The sequence below is a fragment of the Cnephaeus nilssonii genome (genome assembly GCF_951640355.1).
Source record: "Cnephaeus nilssonii genome assembly, chromosome: 17".
Lineage (NCBI taxonomy): Eukaryota > Metazoa > Chordata > Mammalia > Chiroptera > Vespertilionidae > Cnephaeus > Cnephaeus nilssonii.
The window spans coordinates 49,451,080-49,476,932 of record NC_137088.1 but is presented as its reverse complement, the minus strand read 5'-3'; the positions used below and the strand labels follow the sequence as shown (position 1 = coordinate 49,476,932).

The 25,853-nt window shown below is 45.3% G+C and overlaps 1 protein-coding gene across 17 annotated transcripts in view; it reads left to right on the top strand.

Annotated features, from left to right (window-relative positions):
• Window positions 1-25,853, top strand: part of CADPS (calcium dependent secretion activator) — a gene marked incomplete at both ends in the record, with an annotated part of 452,199 nt that overhangs the window by 286,980 nt on the left and 139,366 nt on the right. For 14 of the 17 annotated variants that reach the window (XM_079794579.1, XM_079794578.1, XM_079794572.1 and 11 more), the window contains 3 exons: window positions 5,246-5,312; window positions 12,291-12,399; window positions 18,520-18,732. In XM_079794579.1, coding sequence (XP_079650705.1) covers window positions 5,246-5,312; window positions 12,291-12,399; window positions 18,520-18,732 — 389 coding nt within the window. Of the gene's footprint in view, window positions 1-5,245; window positions 5,313-12,290; window positions 12,400-18,519; window positions 18,733-23,490; window positions 23,503-25,853 lie in introns of all 17 variants that reach the window. The other 3 variants (XM_079794575.1, XM_079794574.1, XM_079794571.1) reach the window with 1 other exon arrangement.

Below are 25,853 nucleotides of genomic sequence, written 5' to 3'. Positions count from 1 at the left end.
ACTCTCACCTAGGTGTTCCTGAGATATAACCACCAGGCCAGACTTCGGCTCATTGCACCACAGTGCTGATTTATCTGCTCATAAATCCAGATTTCCACATATCCAGGAGGCCTGGAGAGAGAGTTGGGGGCCACCAGTGCCCACACAGACAGCTGTCTGTAGGGTGAGGGCCAGGGGCACCTGTGCGTCTGCAATGACAGACTTCATCTGCCCCAGGTGCTTCCCCTTCAGTTTATGAGCACGGCTCACCCCGAGAGAAGACAGCGCAGGAGCCCGCCAGCCAGAAGCAGGACGCTGCAGCCCTCAGTTTGCTCCGTTTTGACACCTTCTGGCATGTGCCACATGAGCGATGGGTTCTGAGGAAAACCTCCGAGGGAATGGCCCCCTCCACACAAATCGACCGCCTCTTTCCACAGGAGGCTGCTGCGTTTTCTCTGATCCACTCGGCTCGCCCTCCCAGGGCCTTTCCCCAGAAGACCTCTCTGTCTCTGTCCAGCTGCGTTCATTGTTTCTAATCTCTTTATGTGGATTTAAGTTAAGGGGGAAGAGAAAATGAGTAGTAGCTGCCAGTATAATTTCAGAAATTATGAGACTGTTACAACCTGCCAGTCATTACTAAAAATATAAAATTCTTCATGCACTTTTTTAATTTGATCTTTTATCTTATCCATGTACATATGTACAAGGAGATCTCCTTTCACACATCTAGCTATTTTTTACTACAAGTAATGCTATGCTTTCCTCTGTACAGGGAGTATCCTATATAATAAAGCCCTAAAATGCAAATCGACCAAACCGCAGAACGACCGGTCACTATGATGCACACTGACCACCAGGGGTCAGACGCTCAATGCAGAGCAGTGCTCCCACAGGGGGGCTCCGCTCAACCAGAAGCCAGGCTCACAGCTGGCAAGTGCAGCGGCAGTGTTAAGGACCCCTTGGGGGATGTCCGCCTGCTGGACATCCCCCGAGGGGTCCCGGACTGTGAAAGGGTGCAGGCCGGGCTGAAGGACTTCCCAGTGCACCGGGCCTCTAGTCTACACTAATAAAAGAGAAACATGCAAATTGACGGTACCTCTGCTATGCCCACAAGCCATGCCCACCAGCCAATCAGGAGTGAGTATGCAAATTAACCCAACCAAGATGGCTGCAGCCACAGAGCAAGCAGGAGGCTTGGGTTTCCCCGGCAATGGAGGAAGCCAAGCTTTCTGGCCGGCCCTGGCTTCTGTTCAAGGCTACAAAGTTTTAATTATAGAAGATAAATAAATCCCAGATACCAGGTCCGCCGCTTGGGTCGCCAGGGGGCGTGGCCAGCCTGCAAACCACCACAGGCCCCTCGCCCAGGCTGCCCCACACCCCAAGGGAACCCCCACCCTGATCTGGGATACCCTTCAGGGCAAACCAACCAGCCCCCACCCATGCACCAGGCCTCTATCCTATCTAGTAAAAGAGTAATATGCAAATTGACCATCACTCCAACACACAAGATGGCTGCCCCCATGTGGACACAAGATGGCCACCACAAGATGGCCAGCAGGGGAGGGCAGTTGGGAGGGACCAGGCTGGCAGAGGAGGGAAGTTGGGGGTGACCGGGCCTGCAGGGAAGGGCAGTTGGGGGGGACCAGGCCTGCAGGGGAGGACAGTTAGGGGTGACCAGGCCTGCAGGAGAGGGCAGTTAGGGACAATCAGGCCAGCAGGGAAGCAGTTAGGCATCAATCAGGCTGGCAGGGGAGTGGTTAGGGGGTGATTAGGCTGACAGGCAGAAGCAGTTAGGGGCAATCAGGAAGGCAGGCAGGTGAGCAGTTGGGAGCCAGCAGTCCTGGATTGTGAGAGGGATGTCCAACTGCCCGTTTAGGCCCGATACTACTGGTAGGATTGGGCCTAAACGGGCAGTTGGACATCCCTCAAGGGGTCCCAGATTGGAGAGGGTATAGGCTGGGCTGAGGGACACACACCCCCGTGCACGAATTTCGTGCACCAGGCCTCTAGTTTTATCATAAGGCAGCTTTTATTGGGCATCTACTTCCTGCCATGCCTCATGCTTATACTTCTCAAGCATCACCTCACTTAATCCCCCCACACATCCCTGGCTCTGTTTGGAGAACACTGGGAGGTTAAGCAGCTTGCCCAGCATCTCAGGGTAACTGGCAGAACTAGTGCTGGAAGGCTCCTCACCAGCACAGACAATAACCCTCTCTGTCCTTGTCCCTGGCCCAGCCTCCGTTTCTGCATGAATATGATAATCTATTACTTCAAGAGGGTTGAGAGCTCTGTCCAGGACAGCAATGTGGTCCACATAATACAGAGCTGACAGAGTTGGCTTCAGGGTGACGAACAGCCATCCAACCGTCCCCACAGCCTCAGCCTGGGTCCGGCCCACCCCCTCTCATCTGCACACTGTCACCCTCTCCTGGCTGGCTCCCTGCTTCTCTTGCCCCTCCCATTAACAGCACATTCACCACCACGGCCACTGGGGTCATCTTAAGTAGAAATATAACCTTGCCACTCCCCTGCCTAAAACCCTCCCTAGTTTTCCATCCTTATTTAGAATGAGTGTGTTAATGCTACAATTTACCCAGTTAAAATGTCACTGCTGTGAAGTGAATGGAGTTTGGGGCAAGAGTGGAAGAGGGGAGACCAGGGAGGAACCTATTGCCATGGCCCAGGTGGAGGTGACGTAGTTTGGGGAGTAGCAGTGGAGATAGAAATAGGCAGGATATACTTTGGAAGGAGAACCCGAAAGACTTGGTGATGCATTGCATGTCTTTGTGCGATGTTTTAAAATCTCATCCGAGATCATTATAAAGGTTGCTCTGCTTTTCCAAGAACATGGCATTCAAAACCAATTAAAATATTGCAAATACTTATTGACCACCTACCATGCACAGTTGACCCCTCAGCTGTTCTGCAGGTAGAGACACCGAACCCCCGCACAGGCCCTTCACATCCGCACGTTCATCCAGGGTTGCAGTCCGCCAGAATCCGAGGCTGGGAAACCGCGGTTGGGAATGCAAAATTCTGTTTTTGATCCACTACTGATTGAATCTGCAAATGTGAAACCCTCAGATACGACAGGCAGACGGTATTTACTGAAAAAAAAAATCTGTGTATTAGTGGACCCACACAGTTCAAGGGGCAGTTCTACCGGGAACTGCACTAGGAAATTGAAAAGGAGAGGTGTCTGTGCCAGAAACCTGGAAAGAAAGGACCAGGTTCCTTCCCTCCAGGAGCTCACAGCCCAACGGGTGTGTGAGGATAAAAGCAAGTAATTTACTGCTGCCAGCACAGAATTGACTTACGCGACCCAGGAGACGGTGGCATCAAGTAAGGACGGAGACTCAAGAAGAACGTGAGTTCTAACCTCAGGAGCAGTGAGAAGGCACTCAGGCAGCATGACTGTGCAAAGTAACGGATGAAGGTGTGAAACCATGTGGTCAGGAATTACAGACAATACAAGGCGCCAGCTGAGCCTGGAGAGTTCACCGGGGCCAGAAAAGGCAGCGCGGCCAGGTCAGGTCAGGATGCTGCATGTTGTCTTTAGAGGCCAAGGCTTCCCGAGTGTATTCACACCACGAAGGGTACACAAGATCGTCCACTGATGCACCGATAAGCATGTATTAGTTAAGTGGATCCTAATGCATTTGAATGTGTGCTGCATAACTTCTAATTGGTGTATCAAGGCTACAATGTAAAGTTTTCTTTCGAAATAAATGTATTCATGTTAAATAAGTCAACTTGAACTTTCAAGTGAATCATAGGATAAATAGGTGGGCAGATAGGGGAGAAATCATGAAAGTGGAATGTGAGCGGCCAGAGTTTGGGACTCCCTTCATGTAAATGGGGAGACCCACTGGAGTTCCAGCGGGGAAGGCGTGAGAGCACTGCAGACGGTGGCCCTGTCCCAGGACCAGGAGGAGGAAATCATGCTGGGGTCCCTGAAACCCCCACAGAGGTTCCCCCCCACTGGCCCTGTGGCCGGGGCTGACTTGGCGGAGGGCTGAGGGGAGGACTTGGTGGAGGTGTGAGGGGAGGACTGAGCAGAGGAGGAACTTTGCAGCAGGTGAATCGGCTGTACTTGGTGATTGAGGAGCAAGGAGGCGGGGACAGAGGCGCCAGGAGACTCCAGGTTCTGGCTTGAAGGTCTGAGTAGATTTGGGCCACCAGCCACTCCAAGGGCCCCTGGAATTTGTCAAACAGCATCAACTGTAATTAGGGGCATTGTTCTTTCTGCTCCAAAGCGGAAATTCTGTCTTATTCTTGGTGAAGTGAGGGTTTGGAAGTTGTCCCGTTGGTTCTGACAGCAGGTGAAGCCAGTCCTGGGCTGGAGTGTTAGAAAGTGTTGGGGTTTGACCAGCTCTCTCCTCACCTGGCCTGACAGAGTCTGAAAACCACCAGCCTCCCTTCTTGGATCAGCGCCAGTTCAACATGTAACCATCCACAGGCCTTGGGGTAATTCATGAGTGAATTAGCAACACTGGTCTTAAAATCTCCGGACAGCCTTCCAGGCGTCCTCAAACTACGGCCCGCGGGCCACATGCGGGTGTTTTTGCCGTTTTGTTTTTTTTACTTCAAAATAAGATATGTGCAGTGTGCATAGGAATTTGTTCATAGTTTTTCTTAAACTATAGTCCTGCCCTCCAACGGTCTGAGGGACAGTGAACTGGCCCCCTGTTTAAAAAGTTTGAGGACCCCTGGCTTTGACCTTGCCTCTGTGGTCCTCAACCCTCCTTTTTATTTCCTGTTTCTGTATAAAGATGAATTTCCACCAACAGGAGAGCGTTTGGGGAAGAGGGAGGAGTACAGGGAGGACTTTCTCTGTCAACTTGAAACTTCTTCCAACTTCTTCCCTGTAACGTATACACCTGCCTTTGGCAGAAAAAAAAAAGAACCTGAGGGAAGGTTGTCCTGAATGAAACGTGGTAAGAGGTAAAGAATTGGTAGTTGTGAGATTTAGCACTAATTTTTTTCTCTTTGCACCACACCTATTAGGAGTTTTCCCGACCTAAAAGACTTAGCGCGAGTACACATTAAGTCACAATGTAACTCTCTCAGGGTGCTCCTGGAGCCAGTCAGTCTGAGGATGGGAAGTGACTTGGCTGCTGTTTCTTGCTCAGCTCGAATCTGCTTTCTCTTTCTGGGCCGCGTGCATGTCCTTGTTTCTGAGCACCAAGCCTCACAGTAAAGTGTATTAAACGATGCACTCACACAAGCATTAATGCAACGGTGTCTTTTCCCTTTTCCTTAGGTATTTATGGGCCATCGGCAAGAATGTCTGGAAGCGATGGAAGAAAAGGTTCTTTGTGTTGGTGCAGGTAACTCTTCAACTCTAATTAATCAGCCTTAAGAGCCATCAGTTTTAACCATGTGGTAGGATCAATGGATAGTTTTTAATGGATGTAAACTACCTGAAGCACACAAAGCTCAATCAGCAGCTCAATGAAGTTTTGCCCTTACAGATCCATGTAACCACCAATCAGATGCATACGCACATTTCCAGAATCCAGGGTGTTCCCTGTGTTCCTTTGCCTATTTTTATATCACTTTAAATTTTTTTAAAATCCATGCATGCTCATTAATTTCTATTCTGATAATACAGAATTATGTAAGACTAGAGGCCTGGTGCATGAAATTTGTGCACGGGTAGGGTTCCTAGGCCTGGTCGGTGATCAGGGCCAATCAGGGCCTTCTGGCTGCAGGCCGGGACCTTCCTTCATTTCGCACTTCCCCTTGGTGGTCAGCACATGTCATAGCAAGCAGTCGAACTCCCAAGGGGACAATTTGCATATTAGCCTTTTATTATATAGGACCAGAGGCCTGATGCATGAAATTCGTGCAAGAGTAGGCCTTCCTTCCCCTGGCTGCCGGCACCGGCTTCCCTCTGGCACCCAGGACCCGGGCTTCCCTCCAGCCCCGGCTTCGTCTGGAAGGACGTACGGAATGATGTCCGGTCTAATTAGCATATTACCCTTTTATTATTATAGATAAGTAGGAGAACTCCCACCATGTCTGTGATGGGAGACCCCAAGGATGGAGCAAGCCTTTGCCTGTTTAGGACAGTGGGACACCAACATTGTTTTAGAAGAATCTGCTATTTCTAAAGATACTAAGATACTCCTAAGAAAATTCAGAATTTAGTTGGACTTTTTCACATCTATTTTATTGTTAGTGTGTTTATATTTAACTACCTGTAGGGGAGCACTCCACTCTTCTTGCTGCCTGGGCTTCCAGAAGTCTCAACTGACCCCCTATAATGATGTTTACAGTCTGGAACGTATGTTTCCAGATAGACTTTCTTTAACCAAAAATAATCAATTTTTCATGTTGTCCTGCAAATTGCTTTAAAAAATTATTGTAGACATTTTCCCATGTTTGCACATATACTTCTAGCTCTATTACCTGTAAATTTCCTCCCCCCCCCCCTTTTTTTTTCTTATGATGGGAAATGTTAAGATTTACTCTCTCAGCAACTAGAATTTTCCTTTTTGATAGACTTCTGGGCTTCCCCAAATGGGACTATTATTAACCATGCAGCACAGAACATCGGTGTATACAGATATAGATATGGATGCAGATATTGATACTAGTAATACATTAGTAATATTTAAATAGTATCTTTGCTCTCAAGTATTTCTTTAAGAAAAAAATATCCAAAAATAGTAATACATATCTTTGAAAATTCCTCCTTTTTTGTTTGTTTGTTTTTTGCATCAGGATTTTTCAGTTTGCAAAGGAATTTGCCATTGCCTCTTTTTAATTGCAGGCTCCACCAGAGCATGTAAACTATAATTCAATTTGCGAAGAGTTAATTTCTGCTGTACTCTGAACGACGTCACAAAGTGTGCCACCTTAATTTAGTGACTAAGGTGTTTATTGGGTTACTGTGTTGGCTCTAAGCACTGACTGGTATTTAGATCACTCTCAGTTCTGAAACCTCACCATGGCGCAAACGCCTCTTAGGCCTTGAAAGTTCCACCAACCCTAAGCTCCTAAGACTAGACCTCCTACAGATCTACTCACGTGCCTGCCACTGAGGCAAAATGCTTCTCTGGCTGTAAGCAAGAGGTGACCTTTGCTTTCATATTGCTATGGGGTACAGCAAAACCGTAAAGTAGATTAGCCAAATGAAAGGTTTGGAATTATGTCCCACCTCCAAAATAATCCATGGCTAAGCAATAAAGGAGATTTTATTTTGAGATACATTTCTCGGACTACCAACGGACCAATATCTATGGAGCGCCTACTTTGTATAGGGCACGTTAGTAGGTCATAGAGGACTATGAGGCCCTGTCCCTCACTTCCAGGAGAACTCTATTAGAGTTCTTTATAGGCAAACCGATTCAAGCTAATTAAGATCTTTTTTTTAAAAGAATGTATTGGAAGGCACTGAGGTAGTTCATGGGATTGCTAAAAAGGTTGAATGACCAGTCCTTATTACAAACAAAACCAGTTCCAGAAGTCTAGGTCATGGGAACCATGGCTAGCAACATGACAAAATCAGCTCTGACCATTTTCTGTCCTCCCATCTCCACTCAAAAGCCAGACCTGAGAGAGAGAATTGGGTTGGTCCAGCTTGGATCACGCACCCAACTTTTAGCAGGGGCCAGCGATGGCACTGTGATGATCAGGCCCACGGAGCTGTCTCCAGGGCAAAATCAGGATGCCAGTGCCAGGAGAAATGGATGCTGGGCAGGTAAGAAGAGCTGATGCCCAGTCTGAAGAGCACAACATAAATGGAGAGACAAGCTACACCCAAAAAAGCAGTGCTCAGTTATGGGTGGTTCTCGCCTCAGTATGCTCACGTGGCCGGCAGCCTCTCTGACTTCCCTGGGGCTCTGCCTGGCCTCCCCCAGTACACTATGTGCTGTGTCAAGGCCAGTTCTGTTTCTGAGTCACCTTGACGTCCTTCCCTCTTTCCCCCACCGCACACATACACTTCCTCCAGCTCAGTGTGTGGCACGGCCGTTCGGGAAATAGTGGAAGGAGGAAGGAAAAGGAAGAGAGGAGAAGAGCCTGGATAGCGACAACTCCCCAGAGGAAGAGGGACGAGAGGCCCTCTAACTGTGGTAGGGAGTCTCCTCTCCCATATTATTGGCCCACTGTGCCCAAAAGATTTCAGGTTCAAATCAGTTTTTGTTTGGTCTTCAGCCAAAGTATTTCTGAGATATCCACACATCCTCCACCCCCCTGTTTAGCAACATACAAACCATAATATTCTATGGTTTCTCTAATAACGTTCATTATTGCTTATATTTACATGGTCCTCAGAGTTTACAACGTGGTCATCCAGTTGGTCTTTACAATCTTTCTGTACTACAGTGAGGACAAGTCTTATCCGCCTTTTACGTGAGAGCAAATTGAGATTGAATGACTTGCCCAAAGCCCATGGCCCCTAGGCAGCCAATGGAACCTAACACACGTCTGGCATTTAGACTCTATGGTTCTTCATACACAACCATGTCACATTAAAAAATGGCCATTGGTCCCAGGAACTGTATGCTTCACATTATAAAAGTGTTCTCCATCCTCAGATCTTGGCTCTGTGATGTTTTAGTCAATGTTTCCTCATTAAAACCTTCCCTGACCACCCAATTACACTAAATCCCCAAGCTCTTACAGTGCCATAGATCTCTTTTTAATACTTATCACCATTAATGTCACATTTCTGAGCTAATATAATTAATGTCTACCTTTCTGCTAGGCATGAGGGCAGGGACCACATCTGGTGTTGTACATCTTTATATTCCCAGCACCCACTTACTACCTAAGTATTTGGCGAATGAACAAATAATTGAATGAATGAATGAATGAATGAATGAATGAATGAATCTGCCATACAGAAAGAAGTCTTTTCTAAAATATATGTAAGTGAACTTTGAACAAGGGCTAGTGACCAGGGTTCAATAAAAATGACAGCTGGATCATTCTTAAAGAAAGATAGTAAAGGCAAGAACAGGGGATTTAGACAAAATGTATCTCATTATTTGTATGTCCAAGTACTATAATCTCCCATGGATGCTGGGAGGAAGAAGAGGGAGAGTCAGGAACAAGAAAAGACCGACCCTCCTATCTGGACTCTAGTTGCTAAATATAATTGAAACTCGAGGCAAACTTAAAATTTCAAGACAGTTCCTACATGTTAAAACAGTGGTTCTCAAGCTTTAGTGTGCATCAGAAATACCTGAGACACTTATGAAAAGTAGAGATTCCTGGACCTCAGATTCTGTTTCAATTGTTCTGACTTAAAGAATCTGCATATTTATAACCTACCCCCACTAGATACACACACTCTAGGAATGTGGCCTGCCCACTCTGTACAAAACATTATTGCAAACCTTTTCCTAGTTTAAATAAGTGGTTAGAAATAAGCTAAGGGGTTCCTTATGTATCTGAAGGTTAGTCACCTTTAAAACAAAAGCAGGAAGATTGTACCCTCAGGAGTCCCCACAGCCAACTCCATGATTCCATGAAAAGGTGAAAGGTGCATTCCGGCTGAAAAATCCCAAGCATGTGGAAATTGTAGTCCTTTACGCCCATCTCTCCAGAGTGCATTTTCAGATTCTGCTGGACATTTGAGGTCACTAGATCTTTGTGTTTTCTCTTGTCCTGGTCCAGGCTCTCAAGCTGGGCTGGTTGACTCTCTGACTCCCAACGTGGGTTCTAGGCTCTTCTATGCTATTATTGCAAAGATGCTCACTATTTCATTAATTTCCTTCAAAATACAGTGTCAGTAGAATTCTACTGAGACATAAAAATATGCATTTCATTGGAAATAGCTTTCACTTAGTGATGTCTTGTGGGTGCTTTAAAAAAATAAAAAAGCTGCCAAACTTTTGCTATTCCTTCGCCCTCAAGCACTCTGAAAAAACTGAGGTTCCCCACAAACTTGAAATAAGTAGAAATATTCAAAGAGAAATCATTTTTTTATCCCTTCCTTGATTTCCTAAAGTAAGTCACCAAACCCCAAATTAAAATGGTCCTAATAAACCAACTACTTGAGTCCAAATGTTGTCAGGAACAACTTCAGCAGTATTACCAGAAGGGGGCAGCAGTGTACAGCATTCCAAGAAGCAAGCAACTGAAACAAGAAAAAAATCAAACAGCCCAGAGCCTATCCTAAGAGTAAATGCAGGATCTTGAAATAACACCCTTCTGTTGTGATTTTTTTCTGTTCTCAAGTGAGTGTCTGCAACTCTATATTTGTTTGGAAAATCATCACATTAGCAAACTGTACCATGTAGTATTGCCAGAGACAGGTAAAAATCCTGTCCACTATTCCAGCAATATCTGTAATTACGGTCACATCATGGGGGATCAGCTACCTATAAAACCAGTAATGGGTTGGGAAATCCTGGTGCTGTGCTTAGAGTCATACTATATGTCAGTTAATGAGAAGAGAGAGAATAAAAAACAAACCTCTTTATTAGATCAACTTTCTAGAAAAAAATCAGACTCAATTAGTGAATACCCACTGTATGGGGAATAAAACCAAGATATATGACTCCATAAGCCAACTCTATATTAGAATGTCAGTGCCAAATGCCAGGAAACTGTTTACATCAATACATGTGTTAAGCATTTTCTCGGTGAGGGTCACGGACACTGTATAAAGCCCTCCACTGCTCAGAGAATCCCCCGGCACCCATAAGACGCAGGTAGAATACAGGTGATGACTCAGACTCAGATAGGTGACAGCTTATCAGAGCTGGGGTGGGGCATAGGCCTGTGTGACTACCAAGGTTGCACTCTTAACTCTCATTTTAAAAATACCACTTTAAGAGAAGAGGGTGCTATTGGGTGTTCTGCTTATCACGAGAATAATACATATCCACTTATGAAAATACTCCTAGTGACCTGGCTGTATGTTTCCCCTGGAGCCCATCAACGCCTTGCAATATAAGGAACAGGTTCTGCAAGCTCCGTGCATTATAAAGGCACAAAGTCGTGCCGAAAGGTTTCATCAGAAACCAACAGAGGGCAGCAGCAGATAAAGCAACCAGTAAATGCTCTCCCTTTATCTCCCACTGGGATCCTCGGGCCTCCCAGGCGGAGGTGCTGCAGGGCTTGAGAGCGCCAATTTCTCTTGCCTTCAAAAAAAAGAAGCAAACTTCACCATGGAGAAGGAGACTAAGAATGTCCCCAGCAGCGATCCAAGTTCACTTAGAACATGTCTCTTTCAATAAAGGGAACTAAGAGATGAGGGATACGGCACTTTTTCGCCAAAGCATTTGACATCGTGGATGGTAAATATGCCACGAGCCTGTAGCCTGAAGCCCGAAGGATGCTCACTCTCCCACGGGCTCCTGGCAGACAGGCCAGAGCAGTAACGTCCGCCCGGGTCTGGATGCACCGTGGCGACAGGTCCTGAAGGCCGCTTGCAGCCGCAGGCCCACCCGGCACGGCATCCCGCCCGTGTGGGTAATGTGGGCTACATCCGGGACAACGGCCGAGCCGTGGGAGAGGGTGGCTGTACCATGACTGGCTCCCAGCAGTGGCACGCTCATTGCTATGACAGCATGTCACTCCTGCGTCTGAGATTGAGATGAGCAGGAGACTTTTCAGAGGAACCAAAGGCTCTCCTTCAGTGGACTGGGGGGGGGGCGGGGGGGGCGGGGGGGGGGACCAGGGCAGGGGGTGTAAAATGGGAGGCTTGATGCTGAAAATTGGCCTGGAAAAATGAAATACTAAAAAAAAATTTAAAAAGTTGGAGCATAAATAAATGAATGACCAAAAGGCCTGTGTTATGATGTGAGCTTGGCAGTCGCGGCTCGGGCCACAGTCAATTGCCACTATTTGACCTGCAAAAATGGCAATTTCATGTGGCTTATCCCAATTAAAATAGCAGCAGTGACGGTAGCAGCCAACTGTTATTCGGCAATTACTGAGCACCAGTAACTGAGTCGATTCCATGTGAACCCATTCAAATTGAGTGAGGAGGTAGGTTCTCAGATTATATCCAGTCTACAGATGAGGTCACAGGGAACCAGAGAGGCTGAGTAACTTGTTCCATGCCACACAGCCAAAGGTGACAAAACTTATTTTGAACCCCGTTCCTGCACACAGGGCCTCAGGGGAAAGGACATGTTAAAGGCTGGGGTGCCTCCTGGAAATGTGGGGGAAGGATGTGTTAAAGGCTCAGGTGTCTCCTGGGGAGGTGGGGGAGGAGGGGATATGTTAAAGGCGAGGTGTCTCCTGGGGAGGTGGGGGGTGGGGTGGAGAATGTGTTAAAGGCTCAGGTGTCTCCTGGGGAGGTGGGCTCTGAGGCCCGGCCTCACCGTCTGTCTCTCCTCCAGGTCAGTCAGTACACCTTCGCCATGTGCAGTTACCGGGAGAAGAAAGCGGAACCTCAGGAGCTGCTGCAGCTGGACGGCTACACTGTGGATTACACCGACCCCCAGCCAGGTACCAGCCACCCACAGGCCCTGAACCCACAGAGCCCTCCCCCTTCCCAAATCAATGCTGCACTAATATTGGTTGGGCATTTACTTAATTAAGCCGTGTTCCCAGGGTTTCAGAGGCAGGTGACCAGGACAGCCACACAGTCCCTGGCTTGTGGAATTTCCAGCTTGGTTGAGTAAATGCCATCCCGATCAAGAACGTTGGTTTTATTCAGTGGATCCCTGTAAAATCAAAACAAAACCTATACATAAGCTATCCCCCCCAAAATGTCTATACACACTTTGAATAATTATAAAGGCAGAGTTTATTAAAATACGCTTCATTTTCAAAAGTGAGCTATCGGCTGTTAAAAATGCATACACATTTTTGGGGACACCCTGCATATATTTTTCACATAGTTGTGCCCACATCAAGTGTATACTCTACCCTAGAATGCTAAAAAAAAGAAATTCCTGAAAAAAGAAGTCCTATAGGAACACCAAGGACTCTGTGTGTGTGTGTGTGTGTGTGTGTGTGTGTGTGTGTGTGTGTGTTTCCTCACCACTGATGGTGTATTGTGGTTGTATAGTGTGTCTCCATGTCCAACCTGCCCTGTATATCCAGACCTGCACATCCAGACCTGCTAACTACACTTCCAGGCTGGCCGATGGCACGTGAAAAGAAAGCGCTCCCTAAACGTCTTTTTTCCTAAGAAGACACCAATCCACAAGCATAGACATCCAAGCCCTTAAGCCTGTGTAACTAAGAGAACCACTCGAATAGTAGTATTTCTCACAAGTTCTACTTCCTGCCCCTCACACCTCTCCCCGCCACCACCCATTTTATCTTCTTCCCAGAAAAAAATGAATAGAAATCAGCCTCAAAGAACCTTCAAAATGGGTGGGGGTGTGAAATCATTTCAGCATATTAATGAACAACAAGCACCAACAGCCCTCTCCCAGAGAAGTTTATTTTTATGCCAAATCTGCACAAGGAAGCCTTTCCAACCATACTGCATTATTTGGCCCAAAACCTTTTTTTCTACTCCCATATTGCTCTTCCACATGCAACAAAATACACATAAAAGAAAAACAGAGTTTGAGAGAAGATGGGGTGTTAACCTGGAAGAGTGTGGCTAGGAAGGCCCTGGGCCCAGTCCACTTAGGGAAATTCGCACCCGAGGGACTCAGGAGGTGGTTAGCATCCCCCCAGAGCCGACCACAGAAAGCCTGAGTTAAAGGCTCTGCCTGGAAATCCTTCATCACAGATAGAACCTGCTAGAGTTTGAAACAATGTCACGCAACATCTCATTGAAAGGATGTGGCTCCTGCATTAAAAAGCCAACCCTCGGGTGTTCTGTGATGGTTTGCGATCTTCTCAAACCATTGAGTTCCCTTCAGAGAAATGGGTTCCACCTTTGCTGAGACCGGCAGGCTAAGGTGGGAGGCTAAAGGGCCAACATGAGAGGGGAAATGGTCACACCTCCCGACAGTGATTCGTTTAAAGCCAGTTCACCGCTTTTCCCTCCACGTGATTGCACTTGGTCGTCTCCTCAACCCCACCCCCGATGGAGACAGGACCAGGGTTGCGGTCCTGTTTTGTAAAGGGAGAGACTGGGCTGGGACTCGGGGCCAGCCCATGCCCCCTTTGGCACTTGGAGTAGCTGTAGCTGTCATGCTATCCCGAAGCACATCCTCTCCCCACAGGAGGGCAGGAGGGCAGGAAGCTCCTCCGTCCACCAGCCAAGGAATGTGCGCATCTATTAGAAAGCTTCTCTTCCTTGTATCACGTTGACCCCATGGGACATAATTGATAAGTTCCTTTACCAGTGATGTAAAGGAGAAGTGATTTGATTGTGTTCTTGAGAATAATAAGCAGCAGCTTCTTTGCCTTGTGTGTGCCACGTCCTATTTATTTTCCAAGTAACATTTGATTGAAAATGAGATTTAAGTACTCCTAATTGTCATAAGAAAAGTCTAACTCGGAATTTCTCAAAGAGCGCTAATTGGAAATGAAGTTCCTGGGCCCCAAACCTGAGCCATGACCAACATAGGAGAGGGGAGGGCAGAATCCTCATAGTTCAGCGAGCCTCGTGGGGCACTGTATGCACAGCCAGGTTTGCCAGCTAGCGGGGGAAGTAAGGTACAATTTAGCCAGTGCCCACAGAGGTGCGAGGAGTCTCCCCAGCTGCCCTCTGAAAGGTGAGTGTGCGAATGGAGAGGACTTCTGAGCCCATCTGCACCCCCCGCTTCTTGGCTTTATCCAGGCTGTCAGTGGGCCCAGGTAGCCTTGTAGCTGTGGATGTCCTCGCCTTTGTATCATCCTGGGACCCCGTGGTCACCCAGACACAAGCATTCGCACTCAATCGGCTTTACCTTGCGTAGGGGCCTTGGCATATCCACCTGGGGAACTGGTAAAGAACTCTGGAAGTGTTAAATACGGCTGCTTGTTTTAAGCTAAAGACTCTACCTCTCCCTGGGTGTGGTTCGGAGAACATGCGACAATCTCTCAATTCCCATTAGAGTAAGTGGTGAAGTTTTCAAATGAAAGGATGTTCATTCAGAATAATTCAAACCACCAAATTAATTCTTTCACAGCTTTACCATTGTAAATGGCTCCATCCATGTGTGCTATCGACCAGTCTCTCCCCCCGGGAGCTGGCCAGCGCTCTGTGCCTGGTCAGCCTCCGTCCGTCCGTCCCCGGCGTGTCCCACTGTGCCTGACAGGACAGTGCCTGCGCGATGCGCCGCCGAGAGCCGTGCACTGCCACACGTCACGTTTCGCAGGTCCCGTCCCCGGGAACTGCTATCTTGTCTGACATGCTGCCCGGAGGAACGTGCCGATGCTCACTGCGCTTTCTCTCCCTGGTTTCCTTTCATCCGCTTGCTCAGCTCCCTCCTTGCTCTCCTTGGCGTGGCCTGGTCTCCGTGTTTTCTGGAAAAGCTCTGTTGCACTCCACTGCGGTCATGGTCACCACTGCTGCTGCTTTAGATGCTTCTCTTCAGCCTGATGCCTCCAGGAGGAGGTTCCAGTGCTGCTAATGGCCGATCGCAGAGAGCTGTCACTGTGCCCGGCCGTGTGTTTGGGCCGTGTTGCCCAGTGGTCACAGTCATCAGTCTGTGTGCCCGGCCGTGTGGTCAGGCCATGCAGCCCAGTGGTCACAGTCCTCAGTCTGTGTGCCCGGCCGTGTGGTCAGGCCATGCAGCCCAGTGGTCACAGTCCTCAGCTCTGAAGTTAGATGGCTGGGACCGGAAGCTCACCTCTGATGCTCACAGCCCTGCTTTGAGTTCATGGGCTAGTTATCGCCTTCTCTGTGACTCCATTTCCTCATTCAGAAAATGGGAATAATATATTTATCTCAGAGGGCTGTTGGGAGGATTAAATACAAATCTGAAAACTTCTTGGCATCCTTCTCTCTCTACCTCTGCACTTTGAGGCAACCCGTGAACTGACTTTGTGACCTTAGCTGCAGCCCTGGGGGAGCGGGGGGGCAGGGAAAGTTCCTACCGGTGGTGTCTACCCGGCATTCACTGACAGCTCAAAGCAGCTCATCCCACGGAGCCTGCTCTGCAGCAGGTCTGTGGCCACTCTCCTTTGAGCGCCTTCTTGCTCGCTTCTCAGGGCTTCAATCATCCCTCAAAGATCTTCATCTTCCTCTTGGGCCCTCCAGAATTTTCCTTCTTATCATGTCATCCATCCATTTCATCAGGTTTTCCCAGCTTGCTCAATGTACATTAGCCTATCCAATTTGCACATTCTAAAAAACCCTCCTTAAAAAACTAGGAAAAATATCCCCCCATAATTATAACCACTCAAGATCTTTCATTAAAAGTGCTGTACCATCAGACCCTCCATATAAAGGAGTAGCCCCTGTTGTTCTAGAATGCCTGGAAACTCTAAGTGCAAAACTGCGAATATACACCCACTCTTGTGGGATGGACTCCTGGGTTAATATTATCAACATGATGGCAAAGTCCATGCGTCACCTAGTTCAATGCCAAATGTCAAGCAGATTAGTGGCTGAGCCTTGCTGGAAATTTGGGGCTGCTAATCACTCCAATCATTCTCTCAGTTTTAACTGATAATTGGGGGGATGATAAGGAACCTGATGAAGATATGAAGCTTTATATCTGGCCCCTGAGTTCCCAGTAACCCCAAAACACTGGCTTTTGAAATATGTTGACAGACATGATGTAACTGTGGCCTGAGTTCAGAGAGGCTTCCACCTCCCTTACTCTAAATGTTAACCTTGAGAACTTCCCCTGGGAAATGATGGACCTTAGAGCATTCATTCACTCAGGAAGTATTTGTTGAGCACCTACTATGTGCCATGTACTATTCTAGGTACAAGGGACACATCAGTGAACAAAACAGACAAAACCTCCCAGTCCTTATGAAGTAAAGTAAGTTATTTAGCTTGTAAGATAGTGATAAGAACTATGGAGAAAAAAGAAGCAAGCTAAGAGAGATGAGTAAAGAGGGGAGAGATCAGTGAAAGCTTGAACAAGAATTTGACATTTGAGCAAAGACATGAAGGAAGTGAGGGTGTGAATCATACAGACGTCTAGAGGAAGAGTGATGTAGGCACAGGAAACAGCAAGTGCAAAGGTCCTGAGGTGAGAACATACCTGGAGCGGTTCAAGGAATTACAAGAGGCCAGCGTGGCCACCATGAAGTGAGTTCACACATGTGCATGAGAGAGAGAGAGAAAGGGTAAGCGATGAGAGTAGAAGTAGTGGAGGGTTAACTCACGTGGGCCTTGCAGGCCTTGCCAGAACCTGGACTTTTCCTGCATGAAATGTGGAATCACTGGCAGGTTTTGAGCGAAGGAGTGACATGACCTGACTCTTGTGCTCAACCAATTACCCTCAACTCTAGAGGATGAGGGCAGACAGAGCAGAGAGGAGGCTGTAAAATAATCCCAATGAGAGGTGAGCATGGCTCGATTCGGGGTAGCAGCACCAGGGGTGGAAGAAGGGGCCAAGTTCTGGTATAATGTCCTAAAGAATTGATGGCCATGAGAATTCCCTTGGAAGTGAGTAGTGAGATAAAGTGAGCAGTATGAAGTGAGCTGTGGGCTTAAGCAACTAGAGGGATGCGCTCAGCTTTACTGAGATGGGGAGGCATTCGGGAGAAAGACCAGGAGTTCGGTATTGTATATATAAACATGGAGAAGTCAAGAAAACCATTAGGTATTCAGGCCTGCAATTCAAAGGGAGATGTCCGGGGTGGAGGTAGAAACATAGGGACCATGAGCATGTTCCTGGTATTTGAGAGTGGATGGCATCACTGGAAGACAGGGTGTAGATAAAGAAGAGGTCCAAACACAAAACCCCAGGATGCTCCAACATTTAAGAGGCAGGAGGAGAGGAGGAACCCCAAACAAGACTGATGAGCATCAGCCAGGGAGGGGGAAGAAATCAGGTGAACTTGAAGCCAAGTGAAGAAAGCATTTCCAAGAGAAAGCATTTCCAAGTAAGTGTCACATCTGGCTGATAAGTAGATGGATGGAATAAAATGAGGACTTTGAATTGACCATCGGATTCAGCAAGTCACTGGGGACCTTGTCAGTTTCCGTGGGGCAATAGCCTGCTTGGAGGGGCTGTGGGCAGAATAGAAAGAGACCCTCAGTATTGGAAGTATGGTCCTTGCATCGTCTGGAACTGCATGGTCTGGAACTTGTTAGAAATGCAGACTCTCTGAATCAGAAGCTGCATTTTAACAAGATGCGCAGGAGACTCACACCTGCACTAAAATCTGAGCAACTCTGGTAGATATCTCCTGCTGCAGTAAGGAGAAGGGAGATGTATGGGTCAAGAGATATTTTTGTTGTTGTTTATTTGTTTGAAAGATGAGGAAAATAATAGTATATGAATAGGCAGACATTTACCCAGCCAGTAGGAAGCCGCTTGATAATTCTGGCCCCAGACCAAGACAGAGACAAAAGCCATGCTCAAAGCTGCCTCTTTACCATCATGGGCCCCCTCTGGCCGAGTGGCGGCAGCCTTCCTTCCCACTGGAGTCAGATCAATTGCCCCTGCCCTCTCTGGCCCAAGGAAAAGCAGCAGAATCCACCTTTCTCAGGGCTCAGTCCAGCCAAGAACATTGAGCTCAGCTTAGTCGTTTTTATTCCTTTTGTTCCAGGTTTGGAAGGTGGCCGAGCCTTCTTCAATGCAGTCAAAGAAGGAGACACCGTGATATTTGCAAGTGATGACGAGCAAGATCGCATCCTGTGGGTCCAAGCCATGTACCGGGCCACTGGGCAGTCACACAAGCCTGTGCCCCCCACCCAAGTGCAGAAACTCAATGCCAAGGGAGGGAACGTGCCCCAGCTGGATGCCCCCATATCCCAATTCTGTAAGTAGATCTGCCATTTGCTCAAAATAGTTCTGTAGAGGCAATCTCCAAAGCTGAATTAGAAGAACCTAGTTGCTTTAATATGAAAGATTCATAAAATCATGTTTGCTGGGGAAAAACACACAGTGAGTCCAGGGGGAAAAGTTGGGGCAAAATGTTAGATGAAAGTAATTTTAAAGTGCAATACTTGACACTTTAAGGACTAAGCAAAGGGAAATATATTTTAGATGGATTTGTATCTCTTTGTGAGAGTTTGGAATTCACAATCAAACATGTATTTGCTTGAGTCCCTCAAAAATAGTAGAGTATGCATATCCTTGCCTCATTTCTTCCTATTAAAATAGGGTTTGATTGGAAAAAATAATGTAAATCTGCAACCTAGAACCATTTAAAAATCAATGATGACATTACCACATGCAGTGGAAACAAACAAAGAAGAACCAGGGTACCTAAATCCCATTCTGAGCTAAAACACCAGCACCCAAAAAGTGAAACCATCTCCTTAAATAGCCCTTGTTCTCTTCCAGTTTCTCCTCCTCTTACCTCTACATGCATTTTAATTTCTTTCCTCTTTGCCGTGTCTTCTTGCTACTAGGAGAGTTTTTTTCTCTCCTGGGCCTTCTGATGCTCAGGGTCAGGTGAAATTTGGCTTAAAACAGAGAAGATGGCAACATTGGAAACATAAAGCACCCAATAAAATAATTCATTTTTGTTACAAACATTGACCCTAAACAGTGGCTTTTGCCTTTCCATGATTATCAAGTCAATTAGAGATAGCTCAGGGACAAGTCATTTTTAGCTATAATCATGGCGATTCCTTACTTTAGCATTGAACCCACCCATTCCGTCTGGTTCACTGAGCAACTACCTAGGTGATGAGACACACTAATGAGAAAGACAGTCGAGGTCCCTGCTCTCAGGATACCTGCATCCCAGTGGAGGCATCTATATAGCAAGCAAGTCAGCAAAGAAATAAGATCGTTTCAGACACTGAAAAATACCATGAAGAATGTCATGCCCAGTGACGGAGTGAGGAGAGGGGATATTGGACAGTCGATCTGAGTATAAATCCAAATGATGGGGAGTCAGTCCTACAAACATCTGCAGCAAAAGAAGTGTAGCAGAAGGGAAAGCAAGTGTGAAGGCCCACAGCACAAACCTGGCTGTTAGCACAGTGCTCCGACATAGTCCCTCTCCTTAAGTTGCTCTTAAACGAAATGTGGATATGGATGGAATAATTCTGCAGCTACAGCAACTAAATAGAGAGAAAATGCTCTTGCCAATGAATTCCACTGCCATGTCCATTTCTGTCTAATGAGAATATCCTCTTAAACCTTGTAACATCTTTGCTGGTGGGGAAAAACTCTTTTTGGATGACAAACACTATTAATCAGGTGCTCCCAGGAATTTCTGTCTAATACTGATGGTTCTTAAAGGAAGATGCATTCCCTGTGGAACATTGTAAGTAATCGCACAGCCACTGTAGATTTCCATGCAAAAATCCCAAAACAATGAGGAAAAGATTGAGGAGGGAATGGGGAGAAGGGCCATCCCTTCTGACTATAACCACCCCAATGTCCCCACTTTCTTCTTGTGGCATTCAGGTTTCATAGCTATAAAGAGAGCAGGCATCATCTCTTTTTAACTGTTTAGTTGTTAGTTGAGATAAACCATATCCAATATTTATTTAATTAAAAAACAACAACAACTACGTGGTGAAATTCCTCCTTTCACCTTGCCCAACAGGCTCCTTTAAAAAATATATTTCTTTAAATATGTTTTTGTTGATTTTTAGAGAGAGAGGAAGGGAGAGGGATAAAGAGATTGAAACATAAATGATTTCAGAGAAATATCATCGATATGCTGCCTCCTGCACATCCCTCCCTGGGGATTGAGCCTGGAACCCAGGCATGTGCCCCGACCAGGAATCTCACCATGACCTCTTGGTTGATGGGTTGGTCGATGCTCAACCACTGAGCCACACAATCCAGACCCAACAGGCTCCTTTTTAATACATTTAGAAATAACACACCCTCTGAAAGGGGTGTATCAGCAGAAAAGTTTCCTAATTATAACCTCCATCCCATTCAATCTCATAAAACATGTATCTCAGGTGATATTTGGAAAATTCAAGTGTTATTTCCAAATAATCTCCATTTTTTTCCTGAAGTCATTTCACCCTACATCCAATGTGTCTGTTCTCTCATCTGCCATGATTAAAACATTATTACTTGGTTTGTGTTTAGCCCACTATTTCCTCACTAGAGTAGGAAAGAGGAAGGACGTTCAGGAATAATACTGATAAAACAAGAAGACGGCTGATGGGAGCTGTGGATGGATGTCTCCTCATGGACACACTCAGGGGCTCTTGACTTAGATTTCCCTCTGTGGGCAGGATCATTTGGCTTGAAGTTGAAGTGCTAGTCATCGGCATCAGCAGGAAGACTCGGTTGGGTACACAGGAGCTTGATGTATGTCACTCCCCCATTCACGTAGGAACTTTATTAGAGAGCATGGAAGGTAGGCTTTGAGATGCGTGAGATCAGATAACTCATGCCTCTGGGATTTATCAGGACCTGGCTGGTGAAGCCACCTTCTTCTTCTCTATTGCCTCCTCAATCGCAATAGAATGGGGGTTCTCCAAAGAGTGTGAGACCCAACCACACCCACCAGGTTCTGTAAGAACAAGGCCATCACTGCCAGCCATGCACAGGGTGCTGCGGGAGGCATTTTTCACACAGACAGAACTGTGAGTGGCCCCTATTGATCTGTGCAGCGCCCAATCTACACAACAGTACACCACCACCCTGTAACAAGTGACAATCCTTGCCCAGAGCTTAGCCAAAAGTGTTGAACCCAGTAACCCCATAGTTCCTTTACTACCCCGGAAACGGAGTCTCAGTACTACTCCAGATTCAATCTATTTGCTGGTTCAGGCACTTCACTATTCCAGGGTACCAGCCAGGGAGGCGTCTGCTCTCATGACTTAGAAGCCCAAAGAGGTAACAGGTCAGGATCCAACCAACCCAACACCGCACCTGATCACCTGCAGTTATGAGTATATGAAACCCATGAGAAAGATCATAAAGGGAACCAGGAATGTTACATTCTGTGGTGCCATGAGTGGTTATACATATACCCCTAAAATGGCTAGGGGTCATAATTGTATTAGACTTACATCACAATTACTTCCCAGCTGCATTTTATTTGTTAAATTTAAACTATCACTATCAAAGAGATCAGTCAAACCCAAGGGCAACCAACTCATCCAGATTTGCCCACGACTTCCCTGGTTTTAGCACTAAATCCTGTGTCCCCAGGCCTGTGTCCTCAGTCCTGGGAAAGCTGGTGCAGACTGATCACCTGGTCCTACAAAGCCAGCTTATAGGGAAATGAACAACAATCCCAGCACAGTAACAGGTGGAAAACGTTGATCCTCCACGTACCTTCTCAGTCTCGACACCCATTTGCTTTGTGTCTCATCACATACTTTAAGTCAATCACAGATTCTCTAACAAAAAGAGTCAAAACAATCAAGTATTGCATTTTAAAAAGGTTTCCTTGACTTCTGAAAGGTAAGGGTCATTGTTAAATACTTTATTCTGTACACACCTCATCAAATCCTGTCTTTGAATATATGTTCAAAGTATTCACCATTCTTGCAAGTAAATATTTCTTAAGAATGACTTTCAATGAGTTAACTTTGCAATTACTTTATTAGTATTTACATGGCAAAGGGAAGCTACAGATAAGTGGGAGAGGACTTTTAGGGTAGAAAAAATAAACACTCCAGTCCTGTCACGTCACTGTCTGTTCAAGGGAAACTCGAGAATGGAACATTTTACAGATTGGGAAACTTGGGAGTAATTGTGAGTTTATTTGGGTCTTTCTAAATTCAGTTTAACGAACTTCTGGGTGCAGTTTTTAGTTTTTGCAATTTCAAAAGCTCAATTTCAGAATGAAAAGACACTTCTAAGAAAGAGTGGAGTGGAGTATTTATATTCAACTGTAAATACCGGAAAAAAATAGATCCTGCTATTCATTAGTTTGTATGACTCTACAATGATTTTGGGAGGGTTCCACCAAACCTTAACTTTTTTGTTCTTTTGTGGTTTTTTTGATGTGTGTTGTTGTTGTTGATTTAATCCCCCCTTTTCAGTTAAAACTTGAGAAAAATTAAGTCAGTGCCTAGTTAAGCAACTTTTTTAAACAACTAAATGCAATTTTCCAATTTTAAGGCCAATAGTGCTTACCTTGGAAACTATGTCCAAATCTGTATTTGAGTTTTGCCACCATTTATTATGTCAGTGGCCTCTTATGGAGACACCTACTCCCTGTGTTAGAGGAATGGAGAAAATCAGACCTCAGAGGGGGAGGGGTGGTATATTAAGCTTTGTATTTGGTCAATTGATTGATATATCACTTGCAATGAGTCTCATTTTAATGTCTGTTTCACAATTAATAACTGTTTATCACATCATAGATCCCCAAAGTTCAGTGTTTTTGAGAATTGTTCTATTTTTGCTTCCACCTGAACAGTCTTCCACAGTTAGAGGGGTCTTGGTTACTGTTGGTTTGGGGAGGAGGGGTTAATTTTTGTTTTTGTTTTGTTTTGTTTCATTTAAGTTTTCTTGTTCAATCTTTGCTCAAACCCAAGAACTTTAGCTGCTAGGTTAGAACTCCTGTCTGCTTTCCTGAGCCTTGTTGCTAGTCTTTATGTTATTCTGGTTTGTTCCTTCTTACCCTGCTAACTTCTAGCTGGACTGAAGGGTAAGTGTTCCCCTATAGCTAGCACAGCTCAGATAATCAGACTAGATTATCTGACACCTGCAATGTGCTTCCTCCCTCTCCTCTTATATCTTTCTCCTGTCTAGACTTTGTAGTAAAATTTTTCATGTTATTTTCCTGACCTCAGGTTTGAAATGTAAGCTTCATACTGAAACTAGGATGCATGTGACGTGTGCATAATTGCCTCCTCTCCTTGGCTTTCATATTGGCATCAAATGATCCTCCGAGTAAAGCCAACGATTAACATTTCATTTTTTTCATTCCAAGAATATTAATCAACATCACAACAAAATGGCACATAATGCCTTTGTTTCATGGAATTCACAGCCACCTGACTGCTTAATGCCTGAAAACAGATCATCCTGCTCTCTGACACTGTGTTGCTGCTTTTGTTTTCCCTTTCCCATCCCAAAGACCGGAATGGTCAGTGTCCCAATGGTGTGGTAACCATAGATGCCTTAACAAATAGAAAGGTGGGGTAGGAAATGGAACAAAACTTTAAGAAATTGCAGAATACCATTAATAAAGTAAATGTCTTAATTGAACACTAAAGAATGAATTCTACCTGGCTTGAGGGTGTGCTCTAAGTAAGACCCAATGGAGGATTAATTTTGAAAGGAGAGCAGTACTGCATGGGACTACCACACACGAAAACAGGAAAGTTAAGGACTGGATTGCGTCCATGTAGCTTGTTCACAATCTCACAGTACCAGGGAGGGCTTTGACTTCTGGTCTCGAATGTCTCTCTGCTACTCCCCCAAGAACAATGACAACAGTAACTTCTTCAACATCACTTGTATTTGTATTAATTTTTCTAAAAATACTCCTGAAAGAACAAAACCTAAAGCTTAGGAAAATCTTTTTTTTACTATTTGAGTTATGAATAAAAGAGCGTATACAGTTTCTTTGTTCATGTAGGAAAACCTGACCACCAAAAATTGTCTTGAGGCAGACTTGACATTAGAGGGAGCTAGAAAAATTGGTCAAGAGAGCAGGCAAATATGTACTTTAGTATTTTGAATGCTAACTTAGAAGTCGTAGGTCATATCATTTTTCCTGATCATTTAATAATAGTCCTTCTTCTGATTCTATTTGTTTCTTGAATTTGCTTTCTTTTCCCCTTTATTTTTTTTTCTTTTATTTTGCATAAATGTACCCCTGGCTAGCAGACAGATTTTTTTTTAACACTCCAAGCAGATAAATAATGTAACTTTATTTCCTTTGAATGTCTCATGAGGCATTTTTAAAAGCTTACCATAGAATGTGAACTTAGTGGGAATTTAGGATTTTGCTTTACTTTTTTTAAAGAATGAAAGAAAGGATGGATGAATAGATGACTGAATGGATTTTGTTCTGCGTAAATTTACATATATTTGCACAATAACGCATTGCTATCCTAGTAGATTTCCAGATACTCATTTGCCTTAATTCCTTTCTACAGTTTTATCTCTTGAGATTTTTGCTATATATTCTTGTATTGTCAACTTGCAGTTGCTACATTGCAGGAGTGTGATATCAAAGAATTAATTCAATATTAACTTAATTTGCATGACCCCAAACCACACTGTAAATCAGTTTCCTTCTCATTGTAAAAGAAAATGAACATTTAAAGGAACGAATCTCCACAATCAGGCCCCAAATTTTCCAAATACCATGATGTGACCTAAATAGACCACGTTAAATGAAGCTTCATTTCTTTATTAACCACTTCAGGCACATTTAATATATTAATTCAGTCAACTAGAGAGAACTTATTTTTGCTCATGTTGTAGGGAATGTAAAAACATCAGGTACTCTGCAAATTAATTGAAGATGTAATAACTACAGCAGGGAAAATTAAATATCATTTCTTTATTATGAAATCATTAAGAAAAACTCTGTTATGATTTTTATTCAAAGCAGCTGTCTTAAAAAGAATTATAAAAATTAACATTAAAATACACATCACATGTTTATCCCCTTGTGTGTATTGTGTATTGCCATAATAGGTTTTTAAAACGTTTATCTTTATTGGTGAAAGTATTACACATGTTCCCTTTTTGTCCCCGCAATGCCCTTCTCCACCTTACTCCCACACCCTCCCCAGGCCTTGACCACACTATTGTCTGTGTCCATGGGTTATTATGCATATATGCCATAATGGCTTTTAATTCAAAGTTTCTGCAAAATTCATTGTGCCCTTCATAGCTTCTGAAGAAGCCATCCTCTGTTGGCCATGCAGTTAGCTTGATTTAGTCGGAGGGACTATGAAGGGATTGAGTTGATTTTCAAGGGCAGCAGCATGGGAGGACCAGTCTTTTGTTGGCTGCGCAGAGCTCAGGAGGGGCACAGCA